The sequence below is a fragment of the Merops nubicus genome, unplaced genomic scaffold, assembly GCF_000691845.1.
Source record: "Merops nubicus isolate BGI_N331 unplaced genomic scaffold, ASM69184v1 scaffold12255, whole genome shotgun sequence".
NCBI lineage: Eukaryota > Metazoa > Chordata > Aves > Coraciiformes > Meropidae > Merops > Merops nubicus.
The window spans coordinates 5,160-28,780 of NW_008607660.1; the positions used below are offsets into that span (position 1 = coordinate 5,160).

The 23,621-nt window shown below is 35.5% G+C and overlaps 1 protein-coding gene across 1 annotated transcript in view; it reads right to left on the reverse strand.

Moving 5' to 3' along the window:
* The window catches only part of WDR11 (WD repeat domain 11), a gene marked incomplete at its 5' end in the record, with an annotated part of 40,875 nt that overhangs the window by 1,038 nt on the left and 16,216 nt on the right, over window positions 1-23,621 (reverse strand). The window contains 19 exons of the mRNA XM_008940014.1: window positions 186-265; window positions 875-1,020; window positions 1,763-1,860; window positions 2,747-2,912; window positions 4,128-4,223; window positions 4,488-4,659; window positions 5,414-5,479; window positions 6,639-6,701; window positions 7,490-7,598; window positions 9,148-9,319; window positions 10,860-10,974; window positions 11,440-11,546; window positions 12,409-12,556; window positions 12,976-13,100; window positions 13,432-13,540; window positions 15,084-15,159; window positions 16,903-17,009; window positions 21,161-21,245; window positions 23,062-23,238. Coding sequence (XP_008938262.1) covers window positions 186-265; window positions 875-1,020; window positions 1,763-1,860; window positions 2,747-2,912; window positions 4,128-4,223; window positions 4,488-4,659; window positions 5,414-5,479; window positions 6,639-6,701; window positions 7,490-7,598; window positions 9,148-9,319; window positions 10,860-10,974; window positions 11,440-11,546; window positions 12,409-12,556; window positions 12,976-13,100; window positions 13,432-13,540; window positions 15,084-15,159; window positions 16,903-17,009; window positions 21,161-21,245; window positions 23,062-23,238 — 2,217 coding nt within the window. The remainder of the gene's footprint in view (window positions 1-185; window positions 266-874; window positions 1,021-1,762; window positions 1,861-2,746; window positions 2,913-4,127; window positions 4,224-4,487; window positions 4,660-5,413; window positions 5,480-6,638; window positions 6,702-7,489; window positions 7,599-9,147; window positions 9,320-10,859; window positions 10,975-11,439; window positions 11,547-12,408; window positions 12,557-12,975; window positions 13,101-13,431; window positions 13,541-15,083; window positions 15,160-16,902; window positions 17,010-21,160; window positions 21,246-23,061; window positions 23,239-23,621) is intronic.

Genomic DNA, 23,621 nt, shown 5'->3' on the forward strand with positions numbered 1-23,621 from the left:
ACTTTGGATTTATGCAAATGAATCCTTTTCACTTGTTTCCTCATACTTCCTTCAAACTACACAATCTGGAAAATAAAAATAGGAACTCCTACTCCTGCACAGGCTAGTTCATCTCATGCTGGCTCAGGCACACTCACTGTGTACTAGTACACAGATGTAACAACAGGATTTCACAAAAAGGATATTTGTATCATCATTAACTTCAAATGCCCCATACTTCAGACAAGCTTCAACAAATAAAGCTGCTCTGTCAAAGTACCTCATACTGTTAAAGGGGAAAAAAAAAGAAAACAATTTATTAAGACAGGAAAACAGAAAAATAATCCAGGATATTGCATCAAAACACTTACACAAAGGCTTTCTAAAATTTTGTACCAAAGTCCAGATTGGCAAATCTCCTCTGCACTGAGGGCTGAACAAGGCTTCTGATCATCACCAAGCATCACCATGTAGCTGCCACTTCCCCGTGCTCCCCCCACACCCCTCAGCCTGGCACTGCCCTCTCCTCAAGCTTCTTACAGCCCCTCTACCTTCTTGCACTCAAGGAATTGATGTTTGATGAAAAACGTTTGAAAGATCAAAGCTCAACTTAATCAGAAATAATCATAGCTACCATAAATTGCTACTGCTTGGTCAATGCATTGTCAATAGGTGCTAGAAATTTTAAAGCCTGCAGTAAATTTAAATGCCAGTATATTTCCTGAAACTGAAGCAAAACCATCAGTTCCAGCATATAGAAGTGATGAATTGCTGAACTTATTAAGGTAAAAAAATATGCTAGAATAAATGTCAGAAACTGCAGGAACCCCTTCCTTTCCCCTTGACTTCTGAGTCCAAAATGCCTACAAAATACAGATTGTGGTTTCATCCTTACCTGTGCAACATCTCTGCAACTTTTGTAAAGCATCCAAGTGACAAGAGCACAAGAATGGCTTTGGACTTCTGGTTGACTTGTGGGGAGCAAAGGTGATCTACCCAACGTTTTAACACATCAGCACACTCCTCTGAGTTCAAACGAACCTTTAAGAGATGGGAAAGCCAGTTATGAACTGTCAGCTGCCACACAGAGCATTCTTTACTCACTAATACAACATAAAGGAAAATAAGAAATATATAGGTGTACTCATTAACACATGAGCAACATTATTTTCACCACAAGGCTTTTCTAAAGCTCCAAGTATCAAGAAGTTAGAAATCTTTATCCTTTACTGAAGACTTAAAGACAAAACATCTTTATTTTTCACTTAGAGACACTGAAAGTTCACCCTCACTGACTCCCATTGTAATCTGGAGAATTAATGCTGTGTCTAGGTACATTTACTGTAATCACAGTAATCACTGCAAATTAATCTGCTTGATGCCAACTTTAAAATCAGTACACATGCTACAGAGAGCTCAGCACAAAATCACTGCCTGAATACTTATCCATTTCCAGGAGTAGTTTTTGTAGTTTGCTATGAACTCTACTGCTGCAGCTATAGGCAACTTCACAAACCACTACTCAAAAACTAGAAAATTGAGTATTCCAACAAATTTTAGGCTCCAATCCTGACATTTGGACTGCCAGGGCAGACCTCTGTAGTCAAAAGGCTGAAGAAGAACCTGTCAATGCTGACTGAATGGATTGGCCTGTTACAGCTTAACACACAGGAAGAACTATTATTTCAAACTCAAGAACTTTAGCACCTTCATCAGCCTTCACACCTACAGATACTAAGCAGGTAATTTATGTCACCCAACTGAAAATGAAGCCCTGACACACCTTTGCAAGCCATGCTGCACGATTCCATTCACCATACGTCTGCAGGTAGCGACAGGCATCGGCAGCCTTATCGATCAGACACAGCAACTGCACACCCTCTGGAAAAGAAAAAACACACTCTGCAGTAAATTCGAGATAAAAAGAGCTGTTACATAAATGTGGGCAGATTATTCATCTCCAGAAAAAGGATCTCTATATCTTTTTTAGCATATAAGATGTTGAAACCCCCTAATTTCTACCACTTGGCCTTAAATTTTATCCCAGGTGTCAGTTATCATGTCTTTTTCCTGGGCTACAGAGCTTAGAAGGGCCTCACAAAGCTCTCATTCGTCTTTGTTCTAAATGCAAATGACAAGGAGTTCACTGGACTTCTCATCATAAAGAGATAATGACCTTTGTAAATCAAATAAACAGATTTTGTAAGTAATCCTTTATTTTAATGTAGTCCATAATGTAATTATTCACAGTAAAGAGTTAACTGTCCACAAAGTGGAAAGTATTTTTTCCAGCTAAGTACAGACATTTGTACTTTCTCTGCACACCTTTGAATATCTCAGTCAGTTAACCATATGGTGAACCCATCTTGTGTTAAATAAAATTAACCTATATATGAAAGAAAACACACTTTTGGAAACAAGTTTTGAAATGGAAAGGAAACTAAGTTTATGTTTCATGTTAATATTAACTCTTTAATTAGGCAAGCAGAAAATACACAGCTTGATGTGCTCAGCCTCTTTTCATGCCAACAACTGCTATCAGAATTACACCAGGGATGTTTTTCAATGAAAATTAATCAAAAGAAGTTCAACTTTGTAACTGAGTTATTGACCATTTTGGTGTTAACTACTCTAGGCAGTGCACACTATAACATATGTGACATATAACATCCATTACAACAGGACTTTCTTCCTTCCCACCTCCATTAGCAGCCTTAATAATGATCAGAAATACATAAGCAAATGGAAAATTCAAGTTACATTTTACCTGCAAGCTTTCCATTGGCTATCATGTTGGTTGCTACCAGTTTGATGGTACTTTGGGATGGACCTGATGATGTGACAGTTGTGACCAGGCACGCTTTGAGTGAATCACAGTAATAATGGGCATTGTCTGAACTTGTTTCTAACAACAGTTGTACTGCTCTGTCAGTCTGGTAAGAGAAAAAAACCACAACTTTGACCACCAAATATTCACTCTTACACAAAAGTCTTTATATTTTTACCCTTTTTCCAAGACATGGAAAAATAACAATGAAAATTATTCTAAAACAGACTACAAAATATCTACCAGCATAAAAATAATTAAGATTCTACTTCAATAAAACATCCTTATTAAGGATAAAATTTAAACAACCATTATGAATATGTTTAATCACAGACTAACATTTCTAGAGGAGGCCAAAGAAATATTTAATTCAGCATATTTATTTCCTTGTTTACCTCATCTTCTGCAGAGTCATAAAAGCAGTGAAGAAATCAAATGGTAAAGATGCAGAAACTGGGCAGGATCTCAACAACTGATTTAAGACTTGATATTTTAAAACAAAGCTGGAATTTGTCCCATATAAATATAAATCCCATATAATTTACAGAATTTGTCCCATAGAATTTGTCCCATATAAAATGTTAGCTACAGCTGAGCACCTAGCCAGTAGGACTCACCACACTGGCTGTAGACACCTGTCTCCAAATTGAGTTAATCACTTCAGATATGTAATTTTTTAATTTCTATAAACTGGCATTTTAAACTGACTACCTACAGACTAAATACATCTGGCATCTTTTGCTGTCAACATGTGCACAGTGACATAGAAGTCATTTAAGATAGAGACTAGTAATATCAAAGCTAATTTTTGGAAATGGATGCAGCATAACAGCAGCAGTAGGGAACAACCCATGACACATACTGTACACATGCAAAAATATTTTTATCAGGGTCTCAGTGAGCAGTTCTAGTGTCTTACTGCTCAGAACAGATCTGCCAAAAAGCTTAAATAAATCCTGTTACCTAAAATGAGAGCACTAAGTGCAGGCTGAGTTATGGCAAAGATGTTAAGTTCTAGATACTTCTGGGAAAATGAAAATGTAATTTTTCCTTTTCTAGTCACAAGAGGAAAAGAAAGATTTTTTTATAACGTTCCCCCCAAAAAAAAGAAATATTCTGAAGCAAGTAACACCAAACATTACCATGCACCAAGTAATTATACAGTCTGCAGTGTAGTAACACATTAAGATAGCAAAAACTATGCACTAGGTGAATACTCCTACCAAACAACACACGACTTAGCCAAAACTTTACTTGAATAGGATAAGTATTTAAAATGAACAGGGAAGAAGAATAAAAAATTAAAATATTACCCACAAACCTGGCCCAAGAGAAGAAGCTGATCAGCACATTTCTTGGTATGATCATACGTTGATCTCTTCACTTCCTGGAGATTTACCCTTTCAAGTTGGAATTTCTGCATGAAGAAGGAAACATATTTTAAATGCAAAACTACCACAAGACATAAAACCAAGCATTTAAAAGATATGGAAGTGTTTTGAGAGTTTTTGGAGCACCTCTTTTTAAATAATAGGGAGTGATTGAATCAAGAGTGGTCTAGTACTAATAAGAGTGAAATCTGTACAGTGAAAGGCTGTAAGATAATAAGCAGGTTACAAAGCTTACTGTTTGTTATGCTGATAACAGACTGACAAATAGATTTTTGAACTCCCTGAAATACCTGGAAGTAATAATTTTCACACAGTATGTCATAACATATATCCAAGGGATTAATCAGCTGTTCTTGAAGGATAGTTGTGTCTGTTAGTTTTGTGGGCTTCTCCTGGGATAAGCTGTGCAAATAGTGGGCAGCAATGGTCCAGAAATGCAGTTCAGATTCATCCCCATATAGTCTGAGAAGAGACAAATCAGGATGTGAAATATTATTGCATTTTTTCATATGTCACATAGCAAAACTACACATTTAAAATATCTTTTTCAGAAACACCATATGTTCTTGTGAGCATCACAAATATTCTGCATTATCAATGGGACAAACTACAAGATAAGATTAAGGAATGACATTCAGCAAGCTAGAGAAGCAAGAGGTTGGCCAGAAGACTGCTACAATAGCAATTAAACTCAGTGAATGTTCAGCAGATAAATATGTGGAAATTTATATTTTGTTATTTTACACTTAAACACTAATAACCTCTTTTAACAACAAGAAAGTTACTAAGTTTTATAAATATCTCTGAACATAGATAGACTAAAATTAGCTACAGTTTGGGCAGAAGAACAATGCATAGGAAATAAAAGAGGCCTTCCCCTGTTTGCATGTAATCTATTGTGTGTTGTCAAGTTCTGAATCACATTTTTGGACATTGTACAACTAAATTTAACAGTGAGCAGAAATGCATTTATAAAAGTATTATGAAGACTGAAGGAAGTTCTCTGCATCCAGCAAGCAATAAAATTGTTTCAGTAAGGTAACATTTCCATTCCCAGTCCTGAAAACACTAATACATGGGTAAAAAAGCAGTTTAGGAATTGCACTGAGATAAAGGAGAGTCACTTGAGTATTTAAACTTCTGCACATTCATATGCATTAATAGGATCAAGATTTTATTCAAAAACACTTGATCTAGTAGTTTGAATCTCTAATACCTGGCAACTAGGAGACATCTTTGCAATAGAGTAAAATCTGGATCAAGCAAAAGTTTCTTTATATCACTGCAAAAAGAGAAGACCATAAATAAACTGTAAAACACTGTGCAAATTGTTTTGGTTTTGAACACAAACAGAATATATGACCTACAAATTGGAAACAATAAAACCAAAAAATACTCAGTTTCTTTTCCCAGCTGACCAAATGCATCTTTCAAGACAATTAAAACAGTAAGCATAATCTGAAATATAATTAATCTCAAGGAGAAAGTCTACCAGTTTAAATACAAATAGTGAGATCCATCACCATCCCCTTATTGCTGTAATAAAGGGAACAACCACAAGGGTGTATACAAAGCTATAAATTAGTCTGCAGTGATTCTACAAGTTACAAGATTAATCAAATTATAAATAATTTGGCAACTATGAAGTGCTATGGAATAAGAGATCCACAGACATGAACTTAGCTCTTCCACATGTTTCAGACTGGCTAAAAATATGCTAAGTTATCTTTTCCATCCTACTATATGACAGGAAAAAAGGAAAATGGGAAAAAGTTCCAGTTACTAGCTTAAATGTAATTTTCATAGTTTAAATGGAATATCAAAATGTGTTTTCAGTGTAAGCAGAGCAATGTGCATGAACATTACTCTGGTATATGTTTAGAATTGTCTTTTCTTCTTCAGAGTTTAAAATATCTTAACAAACCTTGGAGCATTTAAGTAGCAGTGTCCAATACAGTCTGGACCAAGGTCAAAGCACCACATATCACTGAAAAGTGGTGCCTAAAAAATTACTAGTCAGTTACAAATTGTATACTAACCCTTAATCAGCATCTTTAAAACTCTTGCTGTCAGCCACCACTATGATAAATCAATATTAGAAATTAAATACTGTCATTTTGGCTGCTAAGTCAGTATTTAACAAATTACTTTGAGATGGATTATTTAAAAAAACTAAGACTGTATGCTGTTATATTTATAATCAGAGAAAAATACAAACAAAAACTTAAATTCTTCAATAAAATGAATAACGCTCCACATTTAAGAGTGACATGAAAGTCAAAATGAACTGTCTTTAAAATGAAAGCTATCATTACTTAAGCCTATGTTTAGAGAGGTAAAAAAGCTTTCTTTCTTCATTAAGTTGTGAATTGCCACGTGTCAGGATTTTTGTCTTTTCTGAATTCTTTAGCTTACTCAAATATTAACAGGAAAACTCTTACTTGGACAACGAATTCAACTGCTCTTGAAGAAGGTTTTTAATGTTTTCATTCTCTGGATAATCACTGGATTGGGGAATAAAAAAAAAAGAGAAAAGTTACCTATACTACCAAAATTACAGGATTATCCAAAATGGAAAAGTATTAGTGGTAGTAAAAGAAAAAAAGAAGATATATGGAAACAGTCTTTCATGTTCTTATAGTAAGCCATTCATTGAAGGTTTCTTGTCTAGTTATTAGCTCAAAAATAGCAATAGAAGACTGTTTTTGCTTTCTCTCAACCTCAGAGTCAGTGTCAACAATCTCTTCTCACTCTTCTTTCATTAATTAACCTTGAAATTAATGAAAGTGACAGTGCCTAGCCCATTATTATGTGACCACCAACAGTACACAAACACAGTGAAGGACACAGAAAGGGGCTCCCACTGGGATGTGAAGCATGGTTCACTAAAAGGAAAGGCAGGCCTCTTAGACTACCAGGCTACTACTTTCAACTACATTTTAGAAACTAACTCTGACTATTCTTACATTAACTTCTCAAAGAGAACGCACAGTTGTTCTCTGAAGTAATACAACCTCTAAATGACATAAAAATATTGCCAGTACCTTAAAGCAGACAGGCAGTTTCAAAAGCCAAGGGCTACTGAAAGTCAGAAGAAATAAACCGCTTGACTTTAAAGGCTTTTCTATTTATTACTTTTAGGAATAAATAGTGAAGCTATTATCTTTTTGACTGCCCCAAAGAGTGAGGAAACTTTCATGTTTAATGGTTATTTGCACAGAAAGACTAATAAAAAAAAAAAGCAGGATTTTAAAAAGAAATGTTTCATAGAGAAATATGTATTTCTTCTTACATATTTATAATATCTAGAGAATATTTCTCATTCCACGGCTGATGCAGTAAGAATGCTTTTAAAGCTAATGAAGCCCTTGGAACAAGCAGATAGGGACACCATGCAGGTTCTGAAACAAAGGGAAAAGATTCATTGTTGAGTGGCTAGTGTGCAATAACACTGTGCTCAGTAACTATAAAATACACCACCTTGTTTGCAAGCACCAGAAGAAAATGATAAATCACAGTCTTTTCACATACGCAGCATGGGTTACCAGACATAAAAGCTTATCTTTACTCTCAGGCAAAAATGTTTCATTGAAGGTACAGGGTTATCAACCATGCTCAAATGAGAATTTCAGGACATTCCATACTGAGTTTAGCCACAGACTCCTGGAATACATTATACTGGCATTAAGTAGAGCTGTATATGATGATTATTGCCACTACAAGGACATGCTGGAAATAAGTACAGCTATACCAAAATGTACCATAATGCATGTTTTAGTTTTACTTTGCAATTGTAGTATCTACAGTATAATACAAAGGTTAATACCCATCATCAAAAAAGGAAGTTTAATACGTGTCTATATCAGCAAAGAAATTAGATGAAAATTATAGTATTAACTGTTGTCATACAAGTTTAAAAGTCAGTAAGTACAAGGTTTGAATGATATGCAGTAAATGCTACCCTGTGACTTAGAAGTAAAACAAGTACCAACCAGCTACATTATCAAATATTCAGCAATTCCCTCGACTTTGTATGCAGTGAACAAACAATATAGGAATCTTGTAGATGTGATTTTGTAATTAAAAGATTATCACAGTGTGCAGGAAGGAGGACAGCTAAATCACAAGCAGCCTTAACCCTGACATATCCTAATTTCAGTGTGCTTGGTTTTAGAACATGAATGTTCTGCAATATTAAGCTATAAAAATTAATTTGGTACTAAAAAAAGCTTGCAATAAATTCTGTGTTTCTCAAACATCCCACACCACAGCTCCCCACATCACAATTTTACTTATTACATGTCTTAGGCAGAGTCTACATGTTTTAAGGAAATTGTATGAGTAAAAGCAGGATTGATGAAAAAGACAAAATAAAAGCAGTCATTTTGAACACCAGTAATAAAAAATAGAAAAAAGTAGCTTAGTTAACTATTTAAAATAGCTAAATATTTAAGTTTTCTGCTTACACATATGGCAAAAGAAGTCAAACAGCACTAATACTGCTGCTTTACAATTCAGTGGGAAAACTGACTTTCAAAAGCAATGAATTCATCTACAAACTGATACCTTGAAATATCAGAACAGACATTTTCACACTAACAAATGTTTCAAAATCCTGTAATGAATGTCAGTGATGTAGGTACTGATACCCAATCGATGCTCTTTAGGTCAACTTGCTAGACATCTGTACAAAAAGGTTTCATTTTGTTATATATCATACAAGTAAGATATTAAAAAGTATAGTTTGCTTAGGAAATCTAACTTGTACCAAAAAACCACCCATATTCCTTAAGTCTACAAAATTTATCAGCGGCTATGAAAACCACTCTAGGGACACCTAATCCTCTGCATGTGACAATTCCCTGTTCTAACAGAAGTGCTGAACATTTTTATGGTCCACTTTCAAAATGAAGTATCTAGAAGTCAAGAGCAAAAAGGAAACCAACTTACCTATTAGGTCCTGTTCATCCATTCTGAAACATGATGGTTTCATGGACAAATCTAGAACTCTAATGCACCCATCATCTGATGCCAAGACCACTTTGTCTGAAGTGCACCAGTCCACATCCAGGATTCGGAAATTGACGTTTCTGCCACTTCTTAAACTGCTCACCATCTGTACCTTGAAAAGTTATTTTTCATTTTTAGTAGGCTCTCCATCACACGGTGTAAGACTCTGTCACACGCCCATGAGCATACTACAGAATTGGCAATAAAAGGTGAAGCTGTCATAAATCATTCTAATGATGGTCTTTTCTGGAGAGTAGGGAATTTAGAAACCTTGGAGCAGGGCACGTGGTTGCCCTGACACAATCCTCTTTCCTCAGTTGAGAGCTGAGCAGAGATCCTTTTGAGCACAGCTGTCCAGCTGCCTTTTTGTTATCTTTTTCTGACATAAAATTTCCACAGTAAATTAATGGAAATTTATATTCCCTCTTTAACTCCAGTCCCTGATCTAGCATACGTGCATGAAGGGGGAGGTAAGGCTCCCATTAACTCATTATGCTCTTCATAAACATCTACTTTCTTGATAAATACTAAACTCGTCTTGAAACACATTTAGACATACTATTAAGATAACATCATGGGAATATGATGATTTATTGTCCATAAACAAAACAGAGATGAGGTAAACAAAACAGAGATAAACAAAACTGAGATAAGAACCCCTTCTAAACTGCATTTTTAACCACAGGTTGGTAGTCAGACATTTTGTGGCCCTTCTGTAGCACCACGGAATATTACAATTGTTAATACAAAGAAATACTAACAAGCCCTCCTCTGCAATCAGCATTCTGCTCTTTCCTTTCACTTGCCCTAGAGCAAAACATGAAATTAGAGAGCTGTAAGGTGCAACATGTAAGGTATGCCATGGCATCAAAACCATTCACATGCTCTTGAGGGAGAGACTCGTAGGACATATTTTACTCTCCCGCTATAATTCAGAGTTGGTCATATCTGCAGTTCAACTTTTATCATCAATGGAAAATTTCATATTGCTCAGATTAAGTGTCTGAGTTAGGAACTGGTGCTCACTATAAAGTTAATACAAAAAAAATAAATTCTTGTTTCATTCTCTGAATATACTCTGATGGTCTAAGTTAAAACAGTACAATTATCTCTCTCTCCCCACGGCACTATAATCTCCTGAAAGACCCAAATCCTGAAGCAAATCCCAGAAGATTTCTGAACATTACTACAGAATTTCTGAGTAAGGTGAGAAGCTAGACAACATTAATTAGCAAGTGTCCAGCTTTCTGGTATTCCCTAACAAATTAAATGTGTGCATTGAAGAACACACACTCTTTAATATGCACAATAGTTAGAGGAACCTGTAGTAAAATACTCTCTTGTCCAAAGATTAAATTCTAAAATTGAAGCCATTAAACCTTTAATGTCTGCCTCAAAAACATTACAAGAGAATGACAAAGAGGATCTCAGAGACACTGTCAGCTTTATTAGTGAAAATTACTTTTCATTGCTGACAGCTTAAAAAATGGTTTATAGGAACTAAAAGTCCTCTGAGAAATGCCATACAACTTTAATATACAACTGACAGCAAGAAATCACAACTAAGGAAAATTTTATCCCTGACTGCTTCTGATTTTCAGAAGTAGCATGCACATTTTGCAAAGAAGCACACGTCAAAATGAGATATTTACCTCTTTTGAATCCCAAATTTCTGCTCCATCATTGTACATTGCAAGAAGCTTTTGATTTCCTTTCCCTGGAGCAAAACGTATCTTCTTCACCCAGCTCCGGTGTGTAGGAATGCCCCTGAGAAAAGAAAAATACAAGATTAGTATCAATCATTCTATACCTAATATTGTGGGTAGTTAAATGGTTTCCATGAACATTGCAGATCCTGATATTGCACACATTGAGGAGAACAATCTATCTGTAGACACACACAAATGGCTATCCAAATTATGAAAACTGAGAAGTTTAAATATTTGAAATAAATACTACAATACTTAGTGTTTTATTAGAAACCATTGCAGGTTTATTGTAAGAAGAGTATCTAGCTATTTTAAAAACCTTGTTCAAATATTATTCCATCTGAAAACACAAAAGATGAAATATAGAGTACTGCAACACAGTGTGAGATTTTCTTTCACAATACTTGCAGTTTTTTCCTCAAACACCACAGATGACCTCCTACAGTGAAAAACAAAAATGAGGGAGGAAAAACATTCTAACACTCATCATCTCATGTTTGTCAGACTGAATTTGCATTCATACCTGGAAACTCTAGCTTTCAAATCCCAGAAGTTTAAGTTTCCATCAACGTCGCCAAGAACCAGGATATCCCCCTTCCAGGCAATACATGTGATGCTACCCATACTCCCCTGGAAAGATTTAAGAAGCAGACCAAAATTGTGTGATTAATAGACCCAAACACAGGAACAAAGCTTCCAACATCAGCATTTAATTTAAATACTATTTGATGTGATAGACCACATTCTGCTTAGTTAAACCAGAAACAATGATATTGAATAAAAGCAATTATCAAGCCAGCAATATGTGCTTCCATATGCTTCAAAAGGCATTTCCTCCAAAGAGATTTTGGCTTAAAGTAATAGAAATCACTTCTCTGTCTCTTGTTGCAAGGAAACACTGATATGACAGACAGACCTCAATAATCACAATACTAGCATATACTAAAGTAGGAAGCAAAAATAAAAGAATTCCTATTTGTAAGTTCAATTTATGAAAGCCTTCAAAAACAATTAAAAAAAGAAAGACTGTTCTTCAGTGTAACTTGGAAACAAAAACAACCAAACCAAACTTAAAACTCACAAAAGAGTGCTCTGGCCCACTTAGTTCCTCCTTATGACATAAGATACAATCCATTAACAGAACATAGTCATGTTTCAATAACATTCTCTTTATTATTCAGGCTTTTTGTATATGCTTTACTAAAATTCTTAAAAGCACGTACTGTAATTTATTCAGGAGGTAAATCAGGGCCTAGGAAGATTCTAACTTGTAACAACAATCACATGTATTTCAACAGCATTTTCAACAGAAAAACTGTAAGACTGTGAGAACAGAATTGGTGCAGTTTTTAATGTTGGTATTTTTATTTTGTATTTCAAACCACTGCATTAACAACTCCTGGCCACTACAATGAATATCGTCGATTTTTTTCTGGCAATCATAGCCAAGAAAAAAATTATAGCATCAATGACATAGAAAACTGGAACTCACATCAGGAGGAATTCTTGCACTGTCTTTTACTGAGTTTCCTTCTACTGTAAGATGATAAACCTGCCCATCAGCACCTGTAAACACAAAGTGCTCCCTGGCAGAAATGTTCTGGCTCAGCTCTGATTTACTTTCAGCTTCCTGTAACAAACTTTAAACAGAACATAGTAAGACACAAGTATTTCTTCCTTGAAATTAGAATTGCAAGGCAAATTCTCCCTAACTAATGCATAGAGGCAGCAAAAAAATGCATTCATCCTTCAAAACAATTTACCAGAAGCACGAGTTGATTTATTTATACACTTGTGGAAATTTTCAGGGGCAAAGAAGAGTTTTACTTCAAGAACCAGGTAACTAATAGACTGCTGCAAGAGAAACAGGTACACTGTTTCTCTCATTCAGCAGTAAATCAAAGTTCCACACGTAAAAGCTAAAGGGAGGCCCATAAAGTTGATTTGTCCAGTATGTACTTAAGAATCAGTTCCAGAATATTCTGATCTCTGATTCAGTGGCACACAGGGGAAAAACACCAGCTGATGCAGAACAGCATTAGATCAGAATGAGCAATACCTGATCACAGAAGATTCTACACTGCTAACTTCAGTATCTGACGCAACCGTCTGCCGGGCCATGGCCTCGCGGGCTGCTAACTGCTTCTTCCTCAGGCTCTTCAAGTTATGAGAAGGTGACCACTCCTGTGAAAAATTGTCCAGGAAAAAATGGAAGAGACAAATGTTCACTCCCTGAATTTGCTGGGTGTTTTTTCTGTTAATTATAATAGTTTCAATGAAGATTACTTTCTGTGACACCTCTCTCCATCATACAAGGAGCAGACCAGATTTTTACACCAGCACCTCCTTTTTCTTGCCTCTATTTAGGCCTCTAAATGAAACTGGAAGGGTGAAAGCACTTATCTGTTTGCTACAGACACTGACATTTCGCTGCCAAATTGTTCATAGATTTTCATACTATCTATCTCAACATATTACATTTAATAAACAGTAAGTAAGTGATTTCATTCCTTACCAAAGCAGTTGCTGTAGGGAAGTTTTTAGACATTTCTCTGAGCAGAGTGCATGTTCTGACATCCCAGATCTCCATTGGTTTGTCTTTAAATACTACAGCTAAATATTGCCTGAAAAAAGTAAGAATTTACTACATCAGAAGTAATAATTCCATTTTAATTCAAGCATTTTATTTCACACATGTTGTTTATATCAGCACTCTGGAAACCCTCAAAAGCTACAAGGAAGCAGAGTAAATTTTGGCTCCAATCCCACTTTGAAGCTTGTGATTTTCTTGAGTTAGTGAGGTGCAGAACAGTGTCTGAAAAAAGAGACACCTCCTTCAAAGCCAAAAGAATTAGAAATTTCTGTCAGGTGGTACTGCTCAATTACTATAAAGGAGACAGAGAAAACAGCACCACCTCTAATTGAGTCATATTCAAGCCTGAGTTAATGACTGCACTGAGTTAATGACCAAGATATCAGAAAGACATACCAAGACTGTAGGTTGACAGATTTCTTTTCTACTCCAGATGTATGCCACTTCCCTAATCCAGTGATAAATGAACATCAAATCCTCTTACACTAAACCATCTGGCAGTCGTGTCTTCAGACCTTTCATCCCTGGAGCCAGATGAGTAAAACACCTTCAAACTACCACTTTTCACATTTAACATGAAAATGCAGAGAGGCTCTACAGCTATATGTATTCTTCATAACTGCATTAGTCTCTCTTCAAAAGAACTCTCTTTTCTTGTCCTCACTTAACATTCTAGTCTCTTCCTCTAAGCCCACGGCTGTTCTCAATTTTTAATGTATTAATAAGACCATTATATGTTTCAACTCTTCCAAATTCTCTGGAACCCATATATACTTCCAAAAATACTCCTGTGAAAGCCAGAGAATATTAATTTTTTTTTTCTCTACTGTAAAAAAAACCCCCACTTCTAAAAGCTATAGACAGTCCTTTATTAAATTCAACACTAATTTCAATTACACAGGAAAGTAAAGTAATCTCACAGAGTATTAATGTTATTATTTTTGATATTATAAAGACTGGAAATAATACATATATTATTATGTAGAATATTACATATTCTGTATAATATCCTGTCATAGGCCTAATCTCAAAATAAGCAGGATTTGATGGTAAACAATTTTAACTTTTACCAGCTGACTCATCAAACAACTTTACCTCATACCTGGTTTTCCAGTAGACTATTCTACATGTGTGAAATACATAGAAAAATTAATAAACATGTGAAAAATCATCCTATCTTTAATGCCAATCTTCAAGTTTTAAGTAAGCTTTAAGTTTTAGAAAAGGGAATTAACTCATAACAAAGTTGACAAAAAAATTGTTTAGCACTTTTATTCTCCCTAATACTATCAAAATGTCTGTTCAGTGAATACAACTCTCAAAAGAATTAAAAGACTAACAATTGATCTTGCAATGTGATTGGATCCTGAAGTGACAAAGTCAACCACAGGAACATTCACAGCTCTTGCACTTTGAACTAATACTCTGAAGCAGTTTTCTTTTGACACTGTCACACATTTTTCTATACGCTCTGGAGTGTTTTTTCCCTGGAATTTCTATTATTTCTGTTAAGCCATGAGGATCTTCATGCAGTACAGTAAAATTGATTAATTCCATAAGGCTGATCTACTTACTTCAAATGAGACACCTTTATCATTTCAATAGCTGGCTCATCATTGCCTCGGTCCCCACGAAATGCGATGCTCCTGCCTGCAACACAAAAACATGGGGGAAACCAGAAATAGTTACTAAACAGAAATACAGAAATAGAACCATTCTGCTTGTAAACAGAACATCTCCAAGTAACCTGCCCTATCTCACTTCACTATTGTCATTGTCAAAGTTTGATCGAGTTTCAAAGGACTAAAAGTAATGAAAACACTGTTTAATATAATACCTGATTGGCTTCTAGAGCACAACTACTGAAACTGAAGCATCAGCAGCATGTAATAATTATATAGAGAGAGTTCAGAGTAATTATTTTCCACTCAAAGCCAATAGGATATACTCTTAATTCCCCAAGGAGGAAATTCCTGAGTAGATTTCAAGTTTTGTAACTCCGTCATAAACTAAGTCTGAAAGTATTTCTATGGTGAAGTACTAATTCATTCTACACTTAGCAGGATCACTCTCTCTCTTTCCAGCTAAAGAATAAACTTAAATATGTAGCCTTATCCTCTACAAAATTTTCACCCACCTGTACAAAGTCCTGTTTAAAAAATTAAAGGTGTCATACATATATTTCCTCGAGTAAAATAGAAAGCTAGGCTAATTAGGGGTGGAAGAACCAATCATCAGTTAAGTAGCTATGCCTTTCTTCTAAGTTTTAAAAGAGGAAAAGTAATGTTTTTTTTAAGCAAAACACATGAGAAGGTTTCAGGTATTCAGATTTACTTGGAACTTGGTTATCTGCAGAAATACTGAGCCTTTCATCACTCTTACAGAAGTGTTTCAATACTGATTTACAAGCTGAGTGAAAAACTTTACATGAACTGAATTTTACCAAGTACTTATCTTTTCTGTTTTGATTTTAAACAAACAAAAGATGCTACCAGGAAAAATTATTACAATATTGTTATATTAAAATAATAGCCTCTTAGTGCAGCACTCTGTAAATAAATTCAGTAAAATATTGAGACTTTTTCATAAGCTTAAAAAAAAAAAGTAAAAAACACTTTATGCTACATAAAGCAATTCAGAATTAGTCATGTGTTAGAAGATTCAGGCTCTTCAATTAGAAATTAAATGGCTCCAGGTTTTCACATTCAAAAATAATTTAAAATTATTGAAGTGTTTCCTATTTTGGGCTGTCTAATCTTCCAAATTATACCTCCTAGTATTGTGCAAATATTGAACTCAATCACAAATACATTTGCCAACCATTATAAGGCTGGAACAGTTAAAGAACACACATTATCTGCCTGTTAGCTTTGCTCTCAACTGTATCTTCTTAAAAGTTTTTTTTTATTTTTTAATCCTTCCAGTTCTTTACAAAAGTTTCCTATGTAATTATTAAAATACCCATTTTACATTCATACACAAATTCTAGCCACATGCCTTTCCTACCCTGAAAAATTCTCTGTTGCTGATACAAACCCCAACAAATGGTTCAATATTACTTCAGGTGCAAGTGAGACTGGGTGTAAACAGTGACAAAACACACTTGGAAATACATGTATTTTGTGAACAAAATACATCACTAATACCCATTCTAAACCTCTTGCTGACACATATTCATCCTTTTAAGAAGTCCAAGCCACAGACATCTTTGCAAAGGTGGTGTTTCCAGCCTGTTTGCAGAGCACCAGATGGAACATATTACGTGGCTTCATAAGGACAGAAGAGCAGAAGCAGTTAAAAAGCCTCTTGATTTTATTTTGCCATGACAATAAGTAAAAACCTACATTTGTCACTCCCCAGCAAATCTGTGCAGATTTCTCAGGAAATACTAACCTGTTGGCAGGTCCACCAGCTGCAGCTCATTCCTTACTAGCCCCAAATTGTTAGGTGTTGATGTGGCAAAGGAAATAAAGCCAGCCAAGCTTATCCACTCAATTCCCCTGTCATCAGAAGAGAATACATGGAGCATATTAGACAAAATATTTGAATGGGTCAAATATAGCCTGAAGTACAATAATTTTTTTCATGCATATTCTTCAGTTTAAAAACAACACAAAGGTAAGTAATTTTCTACACTTGACGGACTATATTTAAGCATAAGAAGAAGCTATGCATTTACAACTATGATGTAAATATAGTTATCAAATGAAATTAAAGAAGAGCTTTCTTTTCAGATTAGTTCTTGTTTGGTTAAAATGAAAACTGCAGTTTGAAACACTGGTAACTTTTGTGAAAGTCCCTCACAGATACTCAGCACTGGACTGGACTGAAAGCACTGATCTGATTAAATCACAGGTTTACCAGATGGGAAAAAACTATCAAGTAACTCGAATTTGCCAGGAAAAAGAAAGAAAAATACTCATATGGAGAGCAGGGTAGGGAGAATTGATTCTTTCAGCCCAGAGAGAGGAGAAACTAAGATGATAAAGAAAGAGAGGCCATGAACAGATTTCAAAGGCAATCACAAGAGAACTGAAAGGCTGGTCACTTTTTTTTTTTTGTTCTTTTAGATCATGCCCAGGCAGCCACAAACCAAATTGCCTTCCAGAGTTGCAAGGATGTAAAGTTACACTGTATACAACATAAAATCAGCACAAATGGATTCCAAGCAAATTCCAGAAATCTGTGACAGGCCACAAAAGGACAGAAAGCAGCACTAGGTGGTACTGTTCCAAACCAAAACAGTCCTTCATCCCCATTTCCCACACACGCTTTGTGCCAGCAAAAATTGCTGAGTGCTTTATCTGTGAAATAAATCAAAGCACTAATCTAAAAGGAAATTGAGACTGTTCTAATAGATACGTACACCCAAGTTCATTTTAACACGGATAGAAGGATTTAGGTTTTCCTCAAAACCTTCAAACACAGATTACTTAAGAACTACTTCCAGGACAGCTAAGCCTTCTGTTACCACAACTGTAAAACCATGGTCTGTTTTGCAAGATTATATGTGAAATATGAGAAAGACAAAAAACAGTATTTAGGGTTTACTGTCAGTAAATCCAGCTCTCATTGTATTAAGCAGAATTTTTCTAAATGCAATGTACATCAGTGAAAGCAAAAAGCACTCCCATAATATTTTGCACATATAAATTACAGCCTTTATTTTTTTAGTTCAAGCTTCAAAAAAATCAGAAGCTTTATTCCTAAACCTTCAAGTTAAAATGTTAAGAATTTAGGACCTAGTTCTTCTCCCACCAGGACCTATGAAAGTTCAACCAGTAAATTCAATCAAGATGAGACATATTCAATTATTAATTGAAACTTTACAGGAATGATGGGATAGAAATCTACAGCTGCAATAACGTGTGCCACTGGGAGTCTCCAAAGGGTCATAAATACGAGGAGCTTTCTGAAATTGAAGGAGTATGAATTGTGACACCTTTCAAATTTTTATCATTTTTCTACTGTGACTTTTGGAGAAGGCACAGAGCAGTTGTAATGCATTGTTATTGCCCACAGTTAGCCACCGTTCTCGCTCAGACTCCTGAGGTATTTTCTATACTTCTCTCATCAGCTCAGATTTCAGAGGCCAAGTCCATTTCCTCTGCTGCTGGCTGGCCATCTGTCAATACCACCAAAAATCTCTGGAAACCCAAGACACCATAATCGAAAGGAAACCTCAGCTTAGTTAACTGCTTGCACCTGAAACAATGTCATTTTTGTTATTGCCATACATGTACATTGAGACTTTGAAGATAGTGGTTCAAGTTTTAATGAAGAAAACAAGTAATGCTTCCCTATTGAAATACCTCCATTTGCAAAATGTCCTAATAAAAGACATAAGAATTAAGACATAAAAGAATTAAGGATTACATTCAGCTGTTAACTAATTTTCAGACTGGATCCATTTTTTTTTCAGATGAAATTCAGGGATTCTGTACATTCAGCTTGTCTCAGTTACATCAGAGGTAAGGCCCAGTTGTTTTGATTAATGTTTCAAATGCAAACAAATTATAGAGTGTACTGAAGGGGATAAAAACACAAATTACTTTTCTAGTTGGGAATGGATTGCTGTGGCTTTATGACAAGGTAGCTGCTACTCAAATTAATTACATGAATTATAAGAAAAGGAGAAAGGCAAAAACTGGGAATCAAACCATATCTTAAAAAAAATTGTATTAAAGTCTCAATCATGTTATCAGAAAATACTCTCAGTCTAAAACATTATGTTCTTAAAAAGAATTTTCCTCGTACTTCAAAAGTATTTGCTTGGTCTATATGTCCAAAAGTATGGACATCAGCAGCAAAAAAGATTTTTTCTTTTTAAGAAGAGGAAGGTTAGGAAGAAGAAATTACAATTAAGTGCTGAACATGGTACATCTGAGGCAATGGTCCATCCTGTAGTGGTGACGTCAGAATCCAATTCTGAACAGACAGGATTTCATTCCAGCACTGCTTATGCTTCTCAGGCAAATGGTATTTATTAATGCACAGAAAGAAACCTGGCATGCCAACCTGAAGGGCAGCAGTAGTAGGTATTTTTCATTCATCTTTCTCCAAGTGAGGAAAGTCTTTTTAAAGAGGTGATGAATGTTTGCAAAGCAGTTTCCCTGAGGGGAGTCAGGTTAATTCAACTGCTAAAACTCAGATGTAACACAGTAATTTTCAAGATTTGTCTGCAGGCCATACACATTCTTATGACAGCAAGTGAAATTTCAATTTTAAGAAGAAAAGCTATTGCTTTTAAAATCTATTTTTTTTTAAATCTAGAATTTTTTATTGCCTTCTCCTAATTACAATGTAGAACTGCAAAGTTTAAAAAAAAAAAACAAACCAAGAAAACAAGCAAAAAACTCCAAAAAACAAATTAGCAAGTGACTACATATGGAGCTTCTAGAAAAGAACATTTTTTCTCCAAAAAAAGTAATAATTGCTATCACTTGGACAACTTGGTGGCCACTATTTTAGCACACTTGATCTGTAAAGGACACCTGGCGTTCCAAAACCCTTAGCTGCATTACATTCTCAAACAACAGAGCACTGAGAACTCTGCTGGCCTTAAGTTACTATTTCAGGGTATTCTCAATTACATAGTAAAAAATGGTGTTCCCTGAAGGTGTATTTTCAGATAAAACTGAAATAGAGGCATTATCCCATCTATCTGTATTTCAGAAGTAAAGTAAGAATTCCCCCTGAAAGAAAAACTGTTGCATTCCATGAATATTAATTTTAAAAAAATAAAAATCCCTGTGCCTTACTCTACATTGCTTAAAGCATTCCCTTGAACTTGTAAAAATTACGTAGAAAGTCACTTAGACCATTAAGAACAGGATTGAGGAAATTAAAACAAATATTTAACAAGACTTATCCAGATAACACCTCACGGCTAAATAATATTCACAATAATTTTTATTTTGTCCTAAAAAATATCACTTGCTTGAGGAGAGTTGCTAGAAAGAAAATATATTCTTTAATATTATTACTAAATATAAATATTTTCTCTTCCATGCTTAAATGTTTGGAACCATGTATCCAACAAGCTCCACAGTGAACATCTTTGCCATTAGTTATGCAAAAAGTTATGCCACTGTGCACACAGAAACACACAGTACAACAGCTTTAAAACTTACTCTCTTCCTTCTTAGGATGGCTAAATACCGAGTCCACCTTTTAAATCTTTTAATAGTAAAATTATTTTAATTCAGTTGGGATTAGAAGTGTTTCAATAATAATTTCAGACCCAAGAGAGCAAAGCAAATAAGCCCTGGCATACAGAACAGAATTATTTCAAAGGACACGATTTGTGAGTCACAACAGTTACACAAATAAGACACTAATAAAATTTCTCATCCTAAAGACTTCTTTGTATTACAATGCACTGAAGAAACTGGAAGCACCTGACGTGCATCCCAGCAGGCACTGACACATACAGATATTAAATTCTATGTAATTTTCAGTCCAATTTTGACAGTGTGTTACTACTTATACATAACAAAGCTACTCTCAGGGTAGACTACCCAACAGGCAAATTTCTTGAGCATCACTACTAATGAAACAAAACATCCTCGCAGCTGATACAATGTTAGTTACATGTTTCAGTATTTGTCTCCCAGAAGGATTATAGTAGGAATTAAAATTAAAATCTTACTTGACTTCACAGGAATGGATGCTTAACTCTTTGTGTAACAGCCCACTTGTAAGATGAAACACCAGGACAGAGCCATTACTTGTACCTATAAAGAGTGAAGTGGAAAAAATACAGACTCATTTTACTCTTCTCTTCCATACTTTAGTGAAAATGTAGGATTTACAGCTATATCTTTTTACCTTTCCTTTTTTTAAAACAAACACACACAAAAAAACTCTTCTAACTGATACTTTATAATTTCAGAAAATGTATTTTGATTTCTGTTGCTTAAACCCCAAATATTAAACCCTCTCAGGTTCTCTGCAGTTGGTAAAATCCATTTGGGTCAAGACACTCTCCTGAATCTACTTGTAGAGCCTGTAGAAGATCTCTGCATTCTTCTTGCATTCTGAGAATATCCCCAGTTGCAGAAGAAAGGAATGTTACTTTTTATTTTGATTACTCAAATGCCTTAAGGAAGAATACTAACTGTTATGCACTAATAACCCCAGGGGACAATCATGGGTAGATTTTACCAAATCATTAAAGCAACTCTGCTTTCTCATCCCCAAAACAGTGACCTCTTTCAAATTCCAAATCAATAACGGTAGCTATGAGATTCAATTAGATCAAATATCTTCTCAAACACTGAAAGTTACAATTTTCTGTTGGACACTGGGAGGACATACTTGGTCTTCTCTTTCTTCTTTACATTCATAACAACTTTATAGAATACATCAATGGATACCTAAGGAGCCATTCAGGTATCTCAAGTCTAGAGTGCTGCAGACCTTGTTGTAAATGCACTTGATACCTACCTATTGTTTCCTAATCTTCACATTCCACCTCTTTTAACAGCTACAGCTTATATAAAGTCAAAAGCTGCATTGTAGCAGCACTGCATCATGTAATGATAGCTTGTCTACATTATAGAGCACAACTGTTGATGGCCCTTTCAGCTCAGTAATAATACAAGTCTTACAAGAACTGCACACATACATATATGCATTAATATGATGCTTTTATTACTGGTGTGACATCCTCTTTGTAAGCTCCTGTGCAACATTCACCTTCATAAACCCCCCCACTCTGCCCAAAAGCCTAAGAAGGATCCATAGCACAGGCAACCTGAAGAACCACAATCTCCTAAGTCTGAATTGTGACAGGCACAGTCTTGACTTGTCAGTCCAGCATCAACTGACCATCTCACATAAGACATCAGCATGTTTGAACAGCTCAAATTTGGAGGTATAATTTTGCAACCTACAACAGTCTTTAAATCAGACCATCTCTGTGTCTACTGATCCACTCCACTGACTGCAAAGAAAGAGAGCAACCTCTGGATACACTGTAAAATCCCTGAAGTGGTCTGAAAGAGCATGCCAGAAAAACCAGATTTAAATAGGGAGAATTCAGAGTTAATAAATCAGGTGATCACTGGCAGCTATTCTAATATCTAGATGAGTTTAACTACATTTATAATACGACAGAATAGATTCAGTCAGGAAAAATTACATGCATTAAATGTATTTTTAGGCACTTACATCAGAACAAAAATACAGTCTCTGTTCAAAGTTTGTTTACTTATTCTAGGAATGTAGTCCTGCAGAAGTCTGGATTTACTGACATTTTGAATGAAGAGAAAGCAGCACGTAAAACACTCACTGCATCAAGGGACCAGTAACACAGTAAATGAAAGGATAAAAACAAACTTGCTAATATATTGCAGGTTTTCAGGTAGCATTACTTAAAATCAAGGCAGGAAAAGAACCTGAAGACTATCATGGACATAAATTAATACAAGGGCCACTATCTGTGAGTAGCTACACAATATCAAAATCTTTCTGTCTCAGTAACTGTATTTTATTTAATATAGAAGGTATTATTTTCAGAGCAACAAATAATCCATTCAAGGCACTTACCAACAGCAAGGATTGGCTCATACTGTTTAATGTTTTTTGTTGTAAGAGGTGGGCACATGCGGATAGCAAAGGGAGGCAAAGGCAGCCCTGAAAGAAGCCCAGTCAGCAGAAACTTGAGCTGCACTTCTTGAAGATAAGAACCCTTTAGCTGCTCTTCTCCAGCAATTGTGCCTTGCCCTGCTTAAAAATTAAAGCTCTTGTTAGCATTAAATTTTCATCAATGTTATGGAAAGTTATCAGCACAGGAATTTATAAAACAAAGAGAAGAGGAGGCTGAGGGGAGACCTTATTGCACTCTACAGCTCCCTGAAAGGAGGCTGGAGTGAGGTGGGGGTTGGGCTCTTCTCCCATGTAACTACGCATAGGACAAGAGGAAGTGGCCTCAAACTGTGCCAGGAGAAGTTCCCATTGGACATCAGGAAAAAATTCTTCCCAAAAGGTTGCCAAGGCCTGAACCAGGCTGCCCAGGGATGGCACCATCCCTGAAGGTGCTCAAAAAACGGGGGGACGTGGTACTTCAGGACACGGTTTGGTGGTCATGGTAGTGCTGAGTTGATGGT